This window comes from Atractosteus spatula, chromosome 1 (genome assembly GCF_055471065.1).
Source record: "Atractosteus spatula isolate fAtrSpa1 chromosome 1, fAtrSpa1.hap1, whole genome shotgun sequence".
In the NCBI taxonomy this organism is placed as follows: Eukaryota; Metazoa; Chordata; class Actinopteri; order Semionotiformes; family Lepisosteidae; genus Atractosteus; species Atractosteus spatula.
The window spans coordinates 53995234-54016470 of record NC_142706.1 but is presented as its reverse complement, the minus strand read 5'-3'; the positions used below and the strand labels follow the sequence as shown (position 1 = coordinate 54016470).

At 39.2% G+C, this 21237-nt stretch overlaps 1 protein-coding gene across 1 annotated transcript in view; it reads left to right on the top strand.

Annotated features, from left to right (window-relative positions):
- The window catches only part of gatb (glutamyl-tRNA(Gln) amidotransferase, subunit B), a 30027-nt gene extending 13580 nt beyond the window's left edge, over positions 1-16447 (top strand). The window contains exons 9-13 of the mRNA XM_088910858.1: positions 263-452; positions 9860-9993; positions 11181-11259; positions 14901-15035; positions 15803-16447. Of these exons, the coding sequence (XP_088766984.1) occupies positions 263-452; positions 9860-9993; positions 11181-11259; positions 14901-15035; positions 15803-15928 (664 nt within the window). The 3' untranslated portion in view covers positions 15929-16447. The remainder of the gene's footprint in view (positions 1-262; positions 453-9859; positions 9994-11180; positions 11260-14900; positions 15036-15802) is intronic.
- Positions 16448-21237: the final 4790 nt, after the last annotated feature.

Sequence of the window (21237 nt, the reverse complement as noted above, 5' to 3'; positions counted from 1 at the left end):
ATTTACTAAACAGTGGGTGTTATATATGGAGGAATGGAAAGCCAAACAGTTAAATTATAGAATAAATAAAACTGCAGTTTCAGGCAGTTTGTCTCTGAGTGAGCGTGACAGGATCTGTAACACATGTAACACTTGGATTAGCTGTCACTAGGCTTGTTGAAGACCTGAATGTGCCTCTCAGTGATGCACACTTCAGATAGAGCCCAGAAATTTTTTTTTCACTGATGAGAGTTCCTTCCTTTCTTTTTTTTTTCTCTTTAAGGTTCATGCCGGAACCTAATCTGCCGCCTCTGATAGTGTATGACAGGCAGACAGTCCCTCCCAATGCAGATCCTCAGCTGGTCATCAATGTTGACTGGATCAGGGAGCAGCTACCTCAGCTGCCTCAGATGAAGCGCAGACATCTGGTGGAGCACTACGGCCTTCTCCCAGAGCACAGCATCACACTGGTGGTGAGTTCTTTCCACAGAGCAGCCAGACTGCCCATGCCGTGTATTTCTAAAATTGCCTTTGGCCAACTCCTTTCTTTCTTTAGCTTTACCTTTTTCACATTACTATAGTTTTTATAGATAGTTTTTATCATTAGAACTTCCTCTACAGACTTTTAAAGTATTTAAAATCCTAACAAATTCCACTGTTCCAATTCTTATTGTAAAATAGAAGAATACCCAACAAACGGAAAAAAAAAATTTCCAGTACATCCAACATTTTTAGAGCTCTTTCATTAAATCTTGTTTTCTGCCTAAAACATGACTTCTGTTGAGTGTACACTTGAACAGGTTGGCTGCAGAATCTTTGACAGAGATTTCTTTTTAGGTATTTGAATTTTAATCTGCTTGAGCTTTGATTAGGTACTTACAGTATGTGATTAGGCACTATTCTTTGTGATTGCTGAAGCCTGCTTTTTGCTGCTCTAGTTGGGCTGAGTTTTGCTGATCTGTGATTTTGGACCTGGACCTACTTTGGTTTGTTGCCCAAGAGCCTACTGAAAGGACAGTGGATCTCTCTCTCTCTTACCTGTGGCATTAGCCAATGGTCAGCACACACCAACGATTTCACTTTGCTTTGGACTATCTTGCTGTATGTACCACATGTCTGTTGATGGTAAGTTCCCGGGTTTGGATACCCAAGAGGGTAGGAATAGGTACATTTTGAAATGGGTATGCTTTTTTTTGTGTTTCAAATCAAATTTTATTTTGTTGTTAGAAAGCAATGTACATGATGGTTGTGGAGTTCTTTTCTTCTAATACTCTGATCAACAGTACAGTATGTCTACATCCCAAATGTCTGGTCCTAGGCTGATATCCTAACCCATATCCATTAGGTTAACATTATTTATAGCTAATAAAGGTGGGAAAGGTTACCATATATAACAGAAGATTAGAATATTTGTAATTTATGGCTAAAATATGGCATCAACAGAATGGCTGTTTTAATGGCAGCTCTCCTCTCCTGTCCTGACTAGTTTTCTAGAGGTGCCACATTCTCCAAGGCATTACATTCGGACTGTCTGCAACATCCTGACTTTATTTTCACATCTCTGCCTGTTCTTGTTATCATCTCTTTACAGAAAACTTCCATTTTCACCTGCTTTTGTCAGGGGTCTACCACCCCTTCCAGATTGAATACTGTATTCTTAACTTCTTCAGCTTTTGAATTGAGTGCTTAAATTGGAATATCGGATCCCACCATCCAGAACCAAGCACACCATCCCCTTCTGTCACTTGAAATCACTGAATCCTGCTGGGCTCACTCCTGCTGATATAGGTTTAGCTACTCTTTTGTGCGACACTCAGTTAAATGCTGCAGTTCAATTATACAGCACAACACTGTCAGAGATCCTAAAGTATTTAAAATCCCTCTCTTTTATCCACTCGTTGCTGTCCCTGGTGAGCTGAGTTTGCAATGCACAATGGAATCTATAGCCTGTGACCTGGAGTGCACTTGGAGGGACACTACTCTTACTGTTCATTCTGAGGCTTGGAGGCACTTTAAATGGGGATGCCTTTATAATTGCTAGGTCTTCTTTTCTGACCTTGTCAAGATTCCAAAAAATGTCAGGACACCCTCCCACCTTTTTAAAACTGTAAGACACATCTTAGAGACCGATGTATTGCTGGGCTGAAAAGAGTAGTGCAACACAATCCTGAAATTCTTCCACATTAAAGTAGATATTATTAAAATTAGTTTTCGCTGATTTCCTCAAAGCAGTATTCCATCCGTTTCTGTTCTGGGTTTTTTTGTGAATTACCCTTCACATTTTGAAAGCTTACTCCACCCAGCTTGATTGCCTTCATTAAGACAATCAGAAACACAGCTTGTTCTTTTTCCTACTTCTTCATGGTGTTCTGCCTTTTCAGTTCTCTGTTTATTTGTGGCAACTATTATTAAAGAATTATCATCCTCTGGAACATGTTGTGATAGCACCAACTCCAAGAACAATTAAAGAAAAACAAACTCTTTAACCTTTCAGTCTGGTTTTAGACCATTACATTGAAATGAATCTCCTGTCTTTGGGTAAATTAATGATTCGGTGTAGCATAATGCTTCCTTTTGATGCTGTTAACCACCCTTTCTTAATCGTAGAAAGAATTATGTGGGTATTTCTGGGAAAGATTGTGACGGCACAAAAGCAATTTGTGATAAAGGGACAAATATTTTCAGGCTCATCCTTAGTCTCTTCTCGTGTCCCACAGGGATCAGTCTTGGGTCTTCATCTGTTTTGCATTTATATAGTGCCAATACTATATGTTAGTAAGGTTTTAATTTCTATGTTTATGATGAATATGGTCTTATTTATTTGTGGTCTAGACCACTGAATTGACTGTTTCTGCCCTCTAAAACTGCCTGTCAGAAATTAAGCAATAGATGCATCAAATATGTATGCATCTTAATAATGGTAGACACTGGTGATGCTGCTCATCTTCCCCCATTGAATACATACAACTAAGTGTTTTAACGTTGTTATTGATGGCCTGGAGGTTTCATGGGTCTCTGTTGAGAAATCATGGTGTCATCATTGATTTTTAGTAGACTTCAAAGCATGTCTAGGATCAAAAATTAAATTGAAGGATTTTATTTTTTCACTCGCACATTGCCTGACTATCTGACACTGAAGAAGCTATTTCATGCTCTATTGTTTTCCAGTGTGGATTATTAGAATGCTTTGCTAGCTGCGGCTTCTTAATTTGTTTTTGACAGGCTTGTTTGAATTTTAACCAAATCTAGGTTCTAAACACACATTACTCTTTTATCTGCTTGGCATGGGCTACCTGTTAAGTTTAGCATTAATTTGAAACTTCATTTTCCATACTACAAGGCTTTGAATAATTTGGCTACTTTATACAATATGACAGCCAATAATTTGGCTGTCATAAAGACACAATTAGTACTTATACCTATACCCTATTACAGTATCTGTGGTCTAATGACTGGAGTTTTAGTGTTCCTGAAGCAAAATGTCACACTATAAATAAACAGGGTCTTCTGCAGCTATGGAATACCAAATCCCTCTATAATTTTAGTCTGGATCAAGGTCTTGTTTTCAAAATGTTGGTTTAACTTCTTAAACTCGCTATTCCTCATTTCATTTAGATTCTATTGCACTACTACACTAACTTTGCATGTCAGTGTGCTTCATTTTGTTTGATTATGCTATTATTTTAAATTTCTTTGTGGTGTTTATAACATGAAGAGTTCTTCTTACAATAAACGTTTTGAAGTTGTATCAAGATTCACACCAAAAAAAGAAAAAAAATGGCACAGATGAAGAAGGTGGCACGATATTTAAGAGTCTCCTCTTATGACAGATAAAAATAAGAAATAATAGGACTTCCTCATTTAAGATGTATAGAAACTGTTTTCACTTTGAGAATTCTTCGGCTTAGGATGATATATAATTCACTGTTTCTTGTCCTGCATGCTGTAGGCCTGTGGTCTAACATTTTTTAGTCTATTTCTTTTAAAAAATTTCAGTGCTGAGTTCCTTCAAGATGATCTATAATAAAACACCTGTACTGTAGTAATTGGATTCAGATATTTTATATATTTTGCACCGGGTGCTCAATGCACAATGGGAATATTGTATTATTCACACAAAAATAAAGATAAGTAGAAGTGAAGATGACCACTGTTGGAGCAGAGATCAACTTGTCTCCCTCTTCTGTAGCAGTCACTCCTTTGGGACTGTGCCCAGTTTCTGCCTTCTGAGTACTTTTGATGTATTACACTTTAAAACTCACTCTCGGTTACAGTATCAATCAAGGGATTATGAGGTCTCTTATGAACCTTCTGGGGATTTTGTTTCCTTTAATGCTGTGTTTCACTTCATACCAGATTGCTTCAAGTTCTTTCTGCAGTCTTAAGGACCTCTGTAAAAGGTTCCAGTGGGAAATAAGAAAATGCTTAAATCACGAGGAGAAGCTCTGAGAACGAGCTTGGCTCATCCTTCCTGGGAGCCAGTCAGTTTCCTGTGCTCGTGGTGGGCAGACATCGGAACACCAAGGCTCCTCTGTGGAGAGCGTGACGAGTAAACAGCAGGGTTGTGTGTGCTTCGCAGTGGGTTTGTCCTTATCAGAAGGCTTTCCCTTGTCCAAATAACGATTTGCAAAAGGAATTGTTTACAAAAGCTGAGGCCTGAAAACAAAATCATTTGAAACTGAAAACAGTATTTAATATGCCATCTTAAGGAACCTGTTCATGAGTGTTTCTTAAGAAAATGACAGAGCATAAAAAAACTTAGAAGCTCACTTTTTTCAATATCTACAAGTAAGGCATTGTATACGTACCACGTTAAATTTATTAAATTTATTCTTTTTTTCATTACATTGTCCATCCCTGTCCATAATTAAAACTCGGTAGGAATAAGACCAGGACACAGTTATTCAAGAGGACTAGTGGGAGTCCATTTCAGCCCAAGTTCACTTGAGTTAAATAATATGCTGTACAGCTTAAAAAAAAACATCAGTGTAAGCCAGTGGTAGGGTCCAGTAATATGACAGCTTGTGGGAAGAAACTCTGTCTCTGAATCTGGAAGTTTGTGCCTTTATGCTCCTATACTGCTTACCAGAGAGAATTGCGGAGAAAAAGGAGAAACCAGGATGACTGGTATCCTCAGTGATACTTCCAGCCTTCCTGAGACAGCGAGTTGTGAAAATGTCAGAAATAGAGGGGAGGTGTACTCCAGTGATGGACGGCTGATCTGATCACAGTTTCCTCCCCCCCGGGGATAATAAAGACACTCTCTCTCACCCCCTGTAACCCCTTCAGGTCAGACAACAAGCTGCTGCAAAACACACTGTAATACCACATGTGAGCACAATCTCAAAAGCGCACTTGTAAAATGTGGTAAGGACAGTTGAAGATAGACCAAATTTTTTAAACTGTCTGAGGAAGTAATGGCGCTGTTGTGCCTTCTTTATACTTCTTTATAGCTCCAGTTATATACTGGGACCACATTAAGTCGTTAGCGATGAAGGTACCCAGGAACTTGAAGCTTCTAACCATCTCAACAGCCAACCCATTGATGTGGATAGGGGGTGTGGTCACCACCCTGCCTTCTAAAATCGATGACCAGCTCTTTGGTTTTGCTGACATTGAGGGAGAGGTTATTCTTAATGCACCACTCCACCAGGTTCCTGACCTCATCCCTGTAGGGTGTCTCATCATTAGCAGTGATTCGGGCAATAATGGTAGTGTCATCAGGGTATTTGTAGATGGTGTTGGAGGTGTGTCTGGCAGCACAGTCGTGGGTAAACAAGGAAAACAGCAGGGGGCTAAGCACATACAGTGGTGTGAAAAAGTGTTTGCCCCCTTCCTGATTTCTTTTTTTTTTTGCATGTTTGTCACACTGAAATATTTCAGATCAAACAAATTAAAATATTAGACAAAGATAACACATGTAAACACAAAATGCAGTTTTTAAATGAAGGTTTTTATTATTAAGGGAAAAAAAAAATCCAAACCTACATGGCCCTGTGTAAAAAAGTGAGTGCCCCCCCTGTTAAAACATAAATCAACTGTGGTTTATCACATCTTTGGAAAGCTGAGTTCAATTTCTCTAGCCACACCCAGGCCTGATTACTGCCACACCTGTTCTCAATCAAGAAATCACTTAAATAGGACCTGCCTGACAAAGTGAAGTAGACCAAAAGATCCTCAAAAGCTAGACATCATGCAGCAATCCAAAGAAATTCAGGAACGAATGAGAAACAGAGTAATTGAGATTTATCAGTCTGGAAAAGGTTATAAAGCCATTTCTAAAGCTTTGGGACTCCAGCGAACCACAGTGAGAGCCATTATCCACAAATGGCGAAAACATGGAACAGGGGTGAACCTTCCCAGGAGTGGCCGGCCGACCAAAATTACCCAAAGAGCGCAGCGACGACTCATCCAAGAGGTCACAAAAAAACCCACAACAACATCCAAAGAACTGTAGGCTTCACTTGCCTCAGTTAAGGTCAGTGTTCATGACTCCACCATAAGAAAGAGACTGGGCAAAAATGGCCTGCATGGCAGAGTTCCAAGTAGAAAACCACTGCTGAGCAAAAAGAACATAAAGGCTCGTCTCAGTTTTGCCAGAAAACATCTTGATGATCCCCAAGACTTTAGGGAAAATACTCTGTGGACTGACGAGACAAAAGTTGAACTTTTTGGAAGGTGTGTGTCCCATTACATCTGGCATAAAAGTAACACAGCATTTCAGAAAAGGAACATCATACCAACAGTAAAATATGGTGGTGGTAGTGTGATGGTCTGGGGCTGTTTTGCTGCTTCAGGACCTGGAAGACTTGCTGTGGTAAATGGAACCATGAATTCTGCTGTCTACCAAAAAATCCTGAAGGAGAATGTCCGGCCATCTGTTCGTGACCTCAAGCTGAAGCGCACTTGGGTTCTGCAGCAGGACAATGATCCAAAACACACCAGCAAGTCCACCTCTGAATGGCTTAAGAAAAACAAAATGAAGACTTTGGAGTGGCCTAGTCAAAGTCCTGACCTGAATCTGATTGAGATGTTGTGGCATGACCTTAAAAAAGCGGTTAAGGCTCGAAAACCCTCCAATGTGGCTGAATTATAACAATTCTGCAAAGATGAGTGGGCCAAAATTCCTCCACAGCGCTGTAAAAGACTCATTGCCAGTTATCGCAAACGCTTGATTGCAGTTGTTGCTGCTAAGGGTGGCCCAACCAGTTATTAGGTTTAGGGGGCAATCACTTTTTCACACAGGGCCATGTAGGTTTGGATTTTTTTCCCCCTTAATAATAAAAACCTTCATTTAAAAACTGCATTTTGTGTTTACTTGTGTTATCTTTGTCTAATATTTCAATTTGTTTGATGATCTGAAACATTTCAGTGTGACAAACATGCAAAAAAAAAAAGAAATCAGGAAGGGGGCAAACACTTTTTCACACCACTGTAGCCCTGAGGGGCAGCTATATTGACAGTCAGCATGGAAGAAAGCTTTCCATTTACCCTCGCAGTTTGTGGTTTGCCAGTCAGGAAATCCATAATCCACCTGCAAAGAGAGGTGTTGATACCCAGGTCGTTTAGCTTCCTGACTAGTCTGGAAGGAACTATTGTATTCCTCCCTTCAAGTTCAAGTTCACGTTTATTTGTCATTCCAGCCATATGCAAGTATACAGTGGGACGAAATATCATTCCTCCTGGTCCACGGTGCAAATACAGACAGGACACTGACATAGACATTATAGACAGGAGTAGCTCAGGTGGGTAGCTGTTGCCCGAATTTTCCGAACTCATACATCAGAAAGACTACAGAAACCAAAATTATCCTGCAGCTAGGATCACACCTTCCCCCTTCTCTTAACGACAGACTACTTTTCTTCTAAATTCTCTCTATTCATTGTAGGTTTCATTTCACACCTCACTTCACCTATCCTGACTTCACACCTCCGGATTGGCCTCTCTCTCTGTCCCCTGGTCCCGCCTCTCGCTCCTCCTCTCTCCCAGCCTTTGTTCTCCCACTACATTACCTTTGCTTACTGCCTTGTCTTTCTCACGCCTGAAGAAGGCTCCACGGCCGAAACGTTGTATTTTTTTTAGCATGGAATAAACCTATTGCTTGTTCCATTATAGACAGGATACACATAGTGCAAAGTGCAAATTACTAAGGCAAATACATACTGTAATGCAATATACACAACACACTGGGGGGACTTAAACCCTGTTTCTGGAATTGGAGTGGGTGCAAGTAGATTCCAGGGTGTTGAGGAGCCTGACAGCCTGCGGGAAGAAGCTGTTCCAGAGTCTGATGGAGCTAGCCAAGTACACTGTGATATCTTTTCCCAGATGGTAGGAGGGCAAAGAGTTTATGGGAGGGGTGGGAGGGGTCATCTACTCTACTGGAGGCCCTGTGTAAGCAGCGTTTGTGATAGATCACAGGAATGGAAGGGAGGGAGGCTCCAATGATCTTTTCAGCTGTTTCCACAATTGTTACAGGGTCTTGCGGTCTGAAGCATTGCAATGGGCGGGGGAAGGTTTGCCCTCCTCAGTTGCCACAGGAAATAGGGGAGGGCAAACCTCCCCCTGCCCATTCTTACGCCCATTCTTATTCCTCCCTTGAGCCTCCCTTCTACGCCCTTGACTTTAACCTGTTGCTAATGTGCTACTCAGGGCCTCCTGAGACTGTTAGTGTAATTAGTATGTTGCTACTGTATGCTCTTTTTGTGTCTTCTGTCTCTTTCTCTTTCGGTTTCACTCATTCCTGTGAAGATGGTTTTTGGAGGGACGTGGGAAGGGGATGGAAATTACCTTTTCACTAATTATTCTCACTTAACACTCTGAACCAGCAATTTACATGTTCTGTAACATTATTTGAATGTGTATCTTAGGAAGTATTGTATTTTTGTTGGTTTAAAGAACAAAACAAATCCTTAGGATCGCATGCTGTTTAGGCAATTTTATTTGCTGTACTGGTGCCATGAAGAATTAGGTTTAATTTTAGCATACATTTTGTTGAGTGTTATTTTAATAAGTCTGTTGTGTGTTTAAATTTTAACTGTGTAGTGCCTTGTTGTGAAGAGTGCTATTTAGGAATTTAGTACTGTGATATAGACAATTATTGGTACATTATTAGGATTTAATATTTATACTTAATATTAATTATAAGTAGATAAGTCTGTTACACCTATTATTATATTTACATTTTTCTATTGACTGTTCAAACCTTTCCGTCGTCTATTAATATGGCTGTGATTGAATCAATCTAGAGAAGAGCAGCTACATACCTACCTATGCTTAAGGAAATGTCTTAGGCACACAAGCTAAGAAAGAAGACTTCAAAGGGACCTGATCTAAGTATTAAAAATCCTCAAAGGCACTGACAAAATCACCTTAATGATTTTCAGTATAAACAGTGAAACTGGAGGACACAAGTGGAAAATATGTAGAAGTGTATTAACATTTGACAACAGGAGCCACTTCTTTAGCCAAAGGGTTATGAGAGTGTGGAACAAGCTACTCAGCCATGTTGTTGAACCTCATAACCGGGCTTCTTTCAGCTGGAGGAAATCTTCTAATTTAATTATGAAGGAAAGGCAAGCTTGATTTTGAAGCAGGCAAGCAAATGAGTACAGTCAAATTTAAAGTCTGTAAGCCCATGTTCAGTACCCAGTTATTCTGTGCTTGACTCACTGCACATCTTCAGTAGCTTAAAATTATTTTTATGTGCAAAAAAATGCATAAAGAAATGACCGCAAAATAGATGAACAGTGTGTGTTTGGATATTTTATTCAATTTTAAAAAATACAGAGGAAATATAAGCATTTGTCTGACCAGCTCTGTCTCAAAAACCATGAGGGTTTGATGTCTGTTCTTCTTGCTTCTGTTCCCCTGGTGGCAGAATGAAGACGGGTTAATGGACTATTTTGTGAGTGTAGTGCAAGAGACCACGACTGAGCCAAAGAAGGTGGTTGGATGGATCATTAAGGACTTGTTGGCGCTCCTGAAGCAGCACAGCCTGAATGTCAGCCAAAGGTGAATCTTCACTGTTGTGTGGGAGAGAGAGAGAAGCTCCTTCCGCCTGCTGTCTTTACTGTGTCCTTAGAACAACTTATGAGCATCGCTGTGCTCCGCTTGTCATTACCAACTGCCACATAATACCTGTAATGGCATCTTGTTAATCAGACCTTTCAAGGTGAGACAAAAAAAATGTGAAGTATGATATTGAAACTACAGTGCCAGTATTCACCCTTTTGACATAATGTTCCATTTAGTTATATTACAAATGATGCATACACGTTTTTTCAAAGCGATAAGTTTTAATCAAAACTTAAATGCTCAAGCTGTAGGTGAAAATAGCAAGATGTTAATAAAGTAGCTAATATGTTAAAACATTTCACTTAAATAATAGATGAGAGAAAATTATTCAGATTATTCATATTATTCAAAGTGGTTTAACCGTTCGTTGTATTTATCCATTCAAAATATTTTATGACAACTTGGAACAGTAAATTAAGAGAGTTACATCTTGGTTTCTAGGAATCCGAACAAACAGCAATGTACAGACAGATTTAAAAATACAAAATTTTATTAAAGCAATAAAATATGCCTAATAAATCAATACAAGGGTATGTAAATATGATGTAATACACAGAAATGACTGATCTGTCACGCAGGGGTTATAAAGAGATACTAGTTATACTTGGTAAAATATTGCGGTATACCCCTGTGAGATATTCCTCATTTGTGGATCACTCTGGCCCTGGCAGTGGAGTTATGACAGGTAGCCTCCAGCAGGGGTCTGAGTCCAGAAGCGAATCCCTCTTGGAGCTGCAGACTGAGGGGTGACGGTCTAGGAGCCTTGCCACCCCAAAGCTCAAGGGGGGAGTTTCTTGGGAATGGCAGTTCATTTCAGGGTATGCACACATTAGCACAAAGGAACAATTTTGAGGCACCATTTAACCTTTGAGGCATATTTGTTTAAGGACATGGAAGGCACCTTGGTACCTTGGTGAAGACTCAAACCCAGGACCCTGGCATCAGTGTTAGCCTAGGACCTGTGTGTGTGCGTGATGTGGAGTGCGGGCAGTGCAGTCTGTGGACTGACTGCCATGATTATCAGAGTTATATACAGCTGGGTCCTGACATTGCCAATTATTTTAGAGAGAGTCTCAGCAACCCGTATAATGGAATTTAATTGGTTTCAAATAAATTCCTTTCAGCCCCATCTCCCCGTCCTCTTTGGCAGAACTCCTTAACCTCCTGGAAGCTGGGAAGATCTCTTCCTCGGTGGCAAAGCTGGTAAGAGAAAGACCTTTCAGCACCTATACTGTCATTATATTTTTGTCACATAATGATATGTGCCTCGGCATAGGATGTCAGTGTTCTACCTGGAAGAGATAAGCATAGACAAGCTTTATTAAATGTGCATTCATCTTTTACTTTTTTTATGTTTGCCGCTCGATGAACAAATGTTCTTTTTCTTTTTATGATTTCTTCATATAAATGCCAGGTTCTTCTTTCTATGAGCCAATAAAGGATGAAGTGAGTCAGACTAACAAGGGAAGTGATTAATTCATGAAGTGAATATTTTATTCAGTTGTTAATCAATGAAAAATTTGACAACATGCAAAGACAAAGTTTTAAATTAAACAGAGTTACTGTATGTAAGGAACAGAAAGACAAAAGTGTTACAAGTATTAGTACTGTTTAAGATTAATGTATCTCCAGGGCTTCATGGTATTGTACCAGCTGCATTTACGAAAGCAAGTGAAGCCTTTCATAGGACATTAACAAAACATTTCCTAAGGTTACTCATATAAATGCAAGGAATTATTAATATTAACAACATCATTACAGTTTCAGCATCCACCACTTATCTGTACTGTTTCCTATCCATTCTTAATCCAAAGATCTGTGATATTACATTGAATATCTAGTGCCTTCAATTTAAGAATTAATCTTTGTGACAAATATTATCAAAAGCCTTCTCAAAATCTGTAAATATCACACAATTTGTTTTTGTTTTTTTTCCAGTATTCTATTGCTTGTTAAATATAATCTAACAAAATTAGATTTTCTAACAAAGTTGACATTTTCTAAATCTGTTTTGACTAAAATCTTACTGCCATACAGATAATCTTGTTTATTTTTAAATAGTTTCCATAATCTTACAGATGTAAGACTTATTGGTTTACAATCAGGTAAAACTTAATTCACTTTTGTTGCACCTTTTATGGGTGGGTAATATTGTAGTAATTATCAATGTTTTGTAATAAAAATGTGTTACAATACCATCAAACTTGGAATAAACCGTTCAGCCCGTTGACTGGAATTTATTTCAGCAATAGCCACACACCAATGACATCTAGATACAAAATAAAAACAAGCCAAATGCAAAGGAAGATGGATCCTACATACGTCACCATTAAGCACTCTGTAGAGTGGAAATATGTATAAATTTGTCATAGTAACCAGGCTGACCATAGCTCACCCAGTCTGTAAATAGGTCTTTTTCTTAGTCCACTTCCACAGTCAGGGTCAGTGCACTAGGAGTGTAAGGGTGCCGTGCTGGGGGCCGTACCTGGAACAGAGGGACAGAAAGGAAAGAAAGACTGTGTACCACAACATTGACCATTTACAGTACATACAGCCTTGGTCCTGAGTGGCTCCTTTAATGAAATTGTGAAATCCAGAGTCCTAGTCTAGTGCTTATCCCTGTTACACTGTGTTAGCAATTTTCCAGTCAGTGGGTACTGCACCTGTCTTGAGGAACTGTTAGAAGAGTTTTGCTAAAGGCTTATGAAAAACATTTCTTGTTTCCTTAAGGCAATTGGTTGAATTTCACCAGGTCCAGGGAATTCAAATGCTTCTAATACTTATTTTAACACTTTACCTCTTCCATGGTAATATTATTTAATGCAGAACTTTGCTTTCTTCAGCCTGAGGCACACTGTCAGTATCTTCCTTGGTGAACACCTGAGAGAAGTAGTCATTTAATACATGAGTCATTTCCCTTTTTTCATCTAAAAGTTTCCAATGATATTTCTGAGGCACTTTATTTTATTTTAATTCTGAGACACTTTATGTACTATTCTTTTGGTATTATATTACTGAAAAAAAATCGTATTATTTTCACCTCTGTTTAAATATTCCTTTCAGTGTTTCTCTTAACCCTTGTAATGTCCTTTTATAGCTGTGGTAGCAGTTTATTAAGGTCTGTTTGCCTAACTAGAAACTTCTACAACCGACTGTGATTGAAACACAAAAAATATTTATCCTGGCGGGAATCAATCAATCAATCAAAACAGTGGGAACCAGTTAGCAACGAGGAGTACAATGAATTACTGTCACAGGCTGAAAGACTAAGGTAAAGGCCAAGAAAGAGGTGGAAAGGAATATGGTAATGGAGACTAAAAGAAATAATAAAATCTTTCAGTACTACAGCAGCATAAAAACCATAAAGGAAGAAGTAAAACACATCTACATACTGTATACATAAGGCAAGAAAAATGGTTGATGTACTAAATTTGTATTTCACTCAGGTGCTCACATTTCTTTGTCTTTATAGTATTAACATAGAATAGGCTGAACTGTTTAAGGTACTAAAAAAATCTCAGATATGTACAGTAAGAAGGTCATTGGTGCTGATCTTCCAGCCCTCTCCTCCATCTATCATACACATTTTGCGCAATGCAAAATTCATCTGTGACAATCCCTCACACCCCTTGTTTAATAATTTCCAGTTACTCCCATCAGAACACAGATACTGACTCTCCAACTCCAAAACCAACAAATTGAAGTTCTCATTCATACCTGTAGCCATATTGTTACTTAACACTTGACTTTCTATGCAACTATGTATGTTGTTGTTCCTGTAGTCTTTTCTTCTGTCCATTTGTACACCCATACTGCTGCTGCCACCCGGGGATAATAAAGACTCTTAGGCATCTATCATAAAGGTACCTTCAAGATTAATAAATAACTTTAGTTTGAGAATTGATAAATGCTGTAGATCTAAACAGAGTACAGTTTGGTGGGCGGAGCGGTGGCACTGTGGCTAAGGATCTGCGCCTGTGGCTGGAAGGCTGCCGGTTCAAATCCCGTGGCCGACAGAGGAACCCCTTGTTGGGCCCCTGAGCAAGGCCCTTAACCCCAACTGCTCCAGGGGCGCTGTACAATAGCTGACCCTGCGCTCTGACCCCAAGCTTCTCCCCCTGTCTGTGTGTCTGTGTCTCATGGAGAGCAAGCTGGGGTATGCGAAAAGATGAATTCCTAATGCAAGAAATTGTATATGGCTAATAAAGTGATCTTAAATAGCAAATACTCAAGTTGGGATGATGTAATTAGTGGAGTTCTCCTGGGATCTGTACTAAGAGCACTGATCGTCCTAGTTTAAATAAGTTTGTAGACATTACAACAACAAGAAGACAATGATATTCAAAACGATTTAGATGTACTTTAAGATTAGGCAAACAACTGGCAGGTGATGCTTAATGCAAACAATAATACAGGGATGTTTTTTCCCAGTCTATGTGAAGAAAGTAAAAATGTCTGAATTCGTTTATCTGTATTTTGTAGAATACAAACTAACTATGCATTTGTAATGACTTTTTATATGTCTGAACAATATGGATCCTGACCTATGATTCCTTCAGGCTTGTAACGTTTTATAATTCACTTTTTATTTTATAGGATTTTTTTGTTTTATTTATCTCTTTTATTTTATTCATACATATACATATTTTATACAGGCTGAATTCTTTTAATCAAGTTTAAATATGTTTATAGTTTTCACAGACACAAGTAAGAATCAAGCTCAATGGAGGCTTGAATGAATTTCTTACAATAAAAAAAACCCACTGAGTTTATCCAAAAAGTTTATCTAAACTCATTGTGAGGAGAGTAATGTTGCACCTCTCCGCTCCCACCCTCCTGGACAGGTCTTTCAGGAGCTGTGGAGAGGTACTGGAAGAAGTGCCAGCCAGATTGTTCAGGAACAGGATTTGAGCATGGTTCATGACAGGAGCGCAATCCAGCAGATCTGTCAGGCTGTTATTGACTCGCACCAGGAGGAGGTGAGCTTGTTGTGCCAGTTTGTCACTCTTCAGCTGTGAAAGACCTTTCATGCTGAGCAGGTGTAGGCGAGGTATTTGGACTTGTGTGTTATCTCAACTCACAAGTGACATGACATGCTTACTTATCTCGGCAGGTTGACTGCTCTTTAATTATATTCTGACATTCCTGCAGGGGGCAGTGGTAACAAGCAGTTCAATGCCACATACAGCATTTTTGTATGTACTCCTCTCATCATTTGATATGTTCTGCTTTCTGCCTTTGTAAAGGTCTGTGTGAAAAATTGTACACAACATGTTTCATAAAAGCTCCTCTAATTTCTATACTTGGGGGCATTCCTGGTTGTGCATCCTGTCTTGTTACAAATGATGCAATTAGAGTGATTATCGTGTGTTAAGACATTTAGGGTCCTCTGAAAATACAGAACATATGTGGTGAGGCAGTGGAATGAGAGCCTCGGTGAGACGCCCTCTCGTTAGTAAGCGTTCTGTTTATGACCAACAGAGAAGGTGGCAGATGGCTTTTTCTGTAGACGACAAGAAAACTGCTGAAGAAACAAAATTCAGTCTTGCTTCTCAAGTGCTCAGATAAATAGAGAGTGAGTTGGGAGAGGGAAACATAATGGAAAAATGTTGTTCTTTTTTCCACTGATAGAATTTTCAGTAACTAAAGCCAGTTCTGCCCATGAGCTGCTTTCTTTGCAGCGGTGAAGAGATATAACCGGAGAGGCCACTATCAAATGTCTTGATGTCTATAAAACACCTTGCAGGTCAGAGCGATCCAGGGAGGAAACAAGAGGGTCCTGAACAGGCTGGTGGGCCTGGTGCAGAAGGAGGTGAAGGGCCGGGCAGACCCTGTGCAGGTCAGAGCCATCCTGGAAGAGAAGACCTCGTGACAGCACACCTCCGCCGTTGCTGTTTTGTGTCATAGAAGCAGCCATTTCTCTTCGCTGACAACGTGAACCGTGTCCTTGGGCATGCAGAGAAATTAACTTCTAGAACTGGACATTCCTTTGCTACAGAGCACTTCTTTGAAGGACGCTTGCGGGCTGCTAAAAAGCGAGTGTAAAAGACTTAAATTTAGCAGTTATGCGTGTGTTAATCCAAATAATCTTCAATCCGTATCATCCTCTGGCAGCTACAGTTTAGTAGGTGATTACAAGTCATTTTTCATTTTTGGCCAGGTTCATAGTGGTGGTGCTCTGTATCATTGAATGGGTATCTGTCATTTACTTAATGCCTAGATTGTAAAGTTTCACTGTGTGTTAAATACTTTAAAAAATGTACATTGAATTGCTGTGCTTGCTCAACTGGTATCACTTCATTAGTTCACTAAAAATAACAGCGTATAACCTAATAGTCAGAAAACTAGAAAGACTCAAAAAAGGTCATGTAATTAAACTCTCTGAAGTCAATGGTGCTGTAATAGTTTGTGGTCTTTATTGCATTTTTATAGAGAGAAAAAGGACAAGCAGGGGCAAGGAGGCCTTTAATTTAGTTTTTTCTGTACTTTTGTGTTCTTTTCAAGTGAAAACTCCAAACTCGTGGAAGCTCCCCGATGCTGTAATGACCTGGCTTCTGCTATCAGTGCAAGGTGGCAATTAGACTGTACTGAGAAATCTTCACAGCTCTTTGGCAGGGCTTTCAAACTTCACTGAACAAAGTACCTGTCTAAGGCTGGTAGATAATGCACTGGTAAGGGACCTCTGATAAGTCATCCCAGGGCCATTATTAGTATATTTCAGAATTGAAATCCTTCAGCTCAGTACAAAAGAGCAGAAATATAACATGTAGTATGTTTTAATAATAATAATTGCTTACATTTATATAGTGCTTTTCTGGACACTTCACTCAAAGCGCTTTACAGGTAATGGGGATCCCCTCCACCACAACCAATATTTTATCTAATTTTTCCAAGTTCTCTTTATTCACTAGATTGATTTTTAACTTGGCGCATAGCTCTACCTTGTGGTCAATCAAAATATTTTTAAAACCACACTACGTTCTCTTAAAAGCATAGAAGGGAATGGGATCATAAATTCTTCTTGAAGTTGGAGGAAAACTATGGAATCATTTTATGTCAGCTCTGAACATTATTTAATAATGATATCTAACTTCATTTCTTTTTTATCCAACTTGATTTCTTTTTACTTTATAGCTGAAGCTGAAAGTAGTGTTAGGATTGGAGACAAGCTGTCAGGGCAGCCCCAAAGATGAATCAGACCACAGACAGTAGTGAGGAGAATCTTCTTTCTTTATCCACGAAGTGCACAATGAGAGTTCCATAAACAACAGGAATCTCAAGGAATAGGAGCAACCATCTGACATTATATACACTTTCAAGTGGGAGTTGGTGGCTAACACTTGCCCACCTCTACTGTAACTTTCTAGCCTTGATTGTTTAAAAAAATGTGCTGTGCAATAGTTATAATTTAGCAATCACACCTACCCTCTCCAATTACATCAGACAACACACCATAATACTTCCCTTCTTGTCTTCTTCATCTTCATCCCAGGAATTTATGGCCAAATAAGGGAGTTACCATGGTAACCCCAGGACACAGGGATGCTGACCTTGGTGTCCCTTACTCAAACCTGTATGGGTAGTAACCCCCCTCCTAGAGGTTATAATGAGGCCTGTTTCTTCCAACTAAGTTTTGCTACAGCCATCCACCAAGAAATCAAGGTCAGCTTGCATCTGCTAAACCTTCTCACATGAATGAATATAATACAGTGAGAGTACATCAGCTTTCATGTAACATTCATATCATTTGAAGCTTATGCGTTTGTAGTACATAAGAGGGACAGGGAAAAATGACCCTCAGTAATCAACAAATCAGTATTAGTATCAGTCAATACTACAGTTTCAATCAATATTAATGATGAGATTGCATGTGCTCTGATTAGACAGCGTGCTGCTACCAGTTTCAGTCCCTTCAGTACAACTGGCAGTTCTCCAGTAAGCCCCTCCCTGACATACTGGAGAGATAAACACCTGTTCAGGATTTATAAATCCAAGAGGGATATTGCTGCATTGTTTCTGAAATGCAAACTAAGATGCAATCTCTGTGAATTTTGAATTGGTATTCAATCCACTACATAGATGCATGTGATGAAAATCAGGAGAGCTGGTAAGAAGCTTTTCCTTACAACAGATTATATACTGAGCTGAAGCTGGATTGCAGAGACCACAGGGTACAGCCATGCCTGACTGAGGAAGAGTGAGCCTGGGTGGCCATTTCCACTGTGGCCGCACACCGACACCTTTCCAGCACTCAAAGTTGCACACATTTTAAAATAAAAAAAATACATTTCATGGCATGCATTTTTTTTTCTTTTGGATACTGAAAATTGTTAAAGATTTTGATGTGAGGTAAATGTCAGTATTGTCATTCTTTTTTATGACAATTTTTTATACTTTCCTGTCAATATTGAGCAAGGTATTTTCCATTCAGGTATCTATATTCAAAACAAGCTACATTGAAAACATTCACAGTATGGAGGTGATTGTCAAGAGAAAGAAAAAAATTGCTTGTACAGTATGTAGGTCATGATCTGACCCATACAGGTTACACCACAGCTAATGAACAGGTTTGCTTTTCAGTCCTGTGTCATACAACCTCTTCATTATTTTTGTTGCTCCATTGCTTTCTTCAAATGAGCCAATCAGTAACAACAACTAACGTAATTTTGAGCAGCTCTAAAGGTGAATACACAACTGAAGTAAGCCAAACGTTTAAGCAGCTCTTTAGGCATTTAGACAGATTCTGACCTGATTCTTAAAACCTGCTTTCAGCAAAGGAATTTTCAAATTAAGATATAATGAATGCTTACTCAATGGTTTAAGAAGAAAAATGAAATGAGGCTTTAGAATGAAAGAGAAACCCACTCAAGTGCTAAAAATTGGTTTATATCTCTGTAAGTTCAGTGCTTTTTGTCTGTGGTTCATTCACTCAGCTGGCTGGGAATTTGCATTTGCTTGCATAGGTCGTGTCCCTGAAGACAGGTTTCAGGCAATTTTTTTTTTAAATGAAGAAATTCTCATCCGAGTCAGTGAAAATCATATACATTTATGACTATATATTTTTTTACTGTAAGAGGTATACGCCAATGATAGGCTGTGACCTGGGAGATCATTAATCCTAACACTTTGCCAAGATTAATTGGAGGTTTATGTGTAATGGCCAGGGTAGGAATGTCTAGCTGTTGAAGAACTCCACTTTTGTAGTGATTAATGGCAACTAGATCTCACGGTACTGTATCGATCAAGACCTGGGACCTCACTTGTTTCCTTTGTGCTCATCCTGACGAGACAACCTCCCAGCAGGATAACAGTCTTTATGCAGCTCCTATAATGACAGCTTTCTTGCAAGAACAGAATGTTACAGTTGAGCTATGGATACTCTACTTGCTTGTTGGGCTCAGAGCTGTATCACCGTGCAGCTCGCAACTCCCAAGCTAAGCAGGTGTGAGCCTAGCTAGTATTGTACCTGGTTGGGAGACCACCTGGGAAAGCTAAGGTTGCTGCAAGAAGAGGTGTTATTGGGGCCAGTAGGGGGTGCTCATCCTGCAATCTGTGTGGGTCCAAAAGCCTCTGTATAGTGCCAGGGACACTATACTATAAAAATGGTGCCATCCTTTGGATGAGATGTAAAACTGAGGTCCTGACTCTCTGTGGACATTAAAAATCCCATGACGCTTCTCAAATAGTGTAAGAGTGTTATCCTGGCATCTTGGTCAATCCTGGCCATTAATCCCCACCTATGAATTGGCTTAATTACTTCTCCTCCCCATTGATAGCTCATGTACTGAGCGTACTGGCACACTTTCGCTGCCATTCCATCATCCTTGGAACTATACATTACTACAGTATACATGGTAGAGAGGAGTTACCATTACATGTGAAGGGTTATTATTGTCTGCAACCTGGTGCAGAGCATAAGCCACAGACGTACAGCTTGTGTATCTTCCAGCAGGCCATATACTGTACACTGCTAACCCCCAGTCTTCCTGACAATACTTAGACAATAGAATACTGTTAAGTTGAACTGAGTAGAGTTTAACTTTTTATTCCAGCACCTGCTTCATATCTGATTTTCTCACACAAAAAGAAAGATCCAGGAAGCTAGATAATCAGGGCAGATCTGACGATCAGTGTTTTTTGTCTACTGATTTTTAGCAGTTTAACAAAACCCAAAAGAACAGTCACTGCTCTGCCTTTTTTAATCCTGTGCTAAACTGAAACGTCTAATAGCGTATTAAACAGCACATGGAAGAGATTACAGTTTCGCATTTCAGAACTCATTAGCTAAATAGTGTAGGTCTTGGAGCAAGACCTTGTTTTGGAATTTGTAAATATGCTCCCTAATTTTGCATAATTTGTTTGATATAGGATAGTATTTATATGTTTAGTATCGTTGGAAAATTTTCAGTTTTAAAAGTATCTTACTTTTTCCATACACTTAGAAAGAAATAACTTTTAGAAATGAAGTCATAATGTTTTTAAAAATGTACCGAGACAAAAAACTACAGGAACTACACTACTAAAGCTACAGGAAAAACTAAAAAGTCATCACAGATATGTTTCAAAAGCCACTTCTCATTTTATTGCAAGAGCAGGCCTGCTGGAAGCTGTTTAGATTTGCTTGGTAATTGCAAGTTTAATTAAACGTGCAGAAGCATGAAACACAGAAATGCGTGTTCACCTTCTTCGGTTGCTAATTAACATGAAAGGCAAGTGATGAAGTAAAATGGGTTACTTCTTTCTGTGTAGCTCAGTAGATCTCTGCTTCAAAGTGATTTTCAGTGTGTGCAAGCCAGTAGCAGTGACAGTTTGCAGTTCTAAAACTAAAAATCAGATCCAAGCGGTAAGTACAGTATGAGGTTTGAGCGAATGCAAATCAATTTGATACATTTTCATTAATGTATGGATTTGGAAATTCCTGGTGTGCAGCATAGGGTACTTCAGGATCTATTAAAAATAGAGTGGCCCTGATTGGAATATACATTTGCTAATGTTAAGTGGGGAAAGTGGGATTCCATCCAAATTTACCTTTCCAAAAAAACACAGGAGAGCACAGCAAGGAGACACTGAGATCAATGACAAAGACCCAGCTAATTCTGCCAGTGGAAGGTGTTTTTGGACACAGCTCTGAAAGCAGAATTCTAAAAGGCTTTATGATGCAGTGGTTCCAGTTTTGTTTAG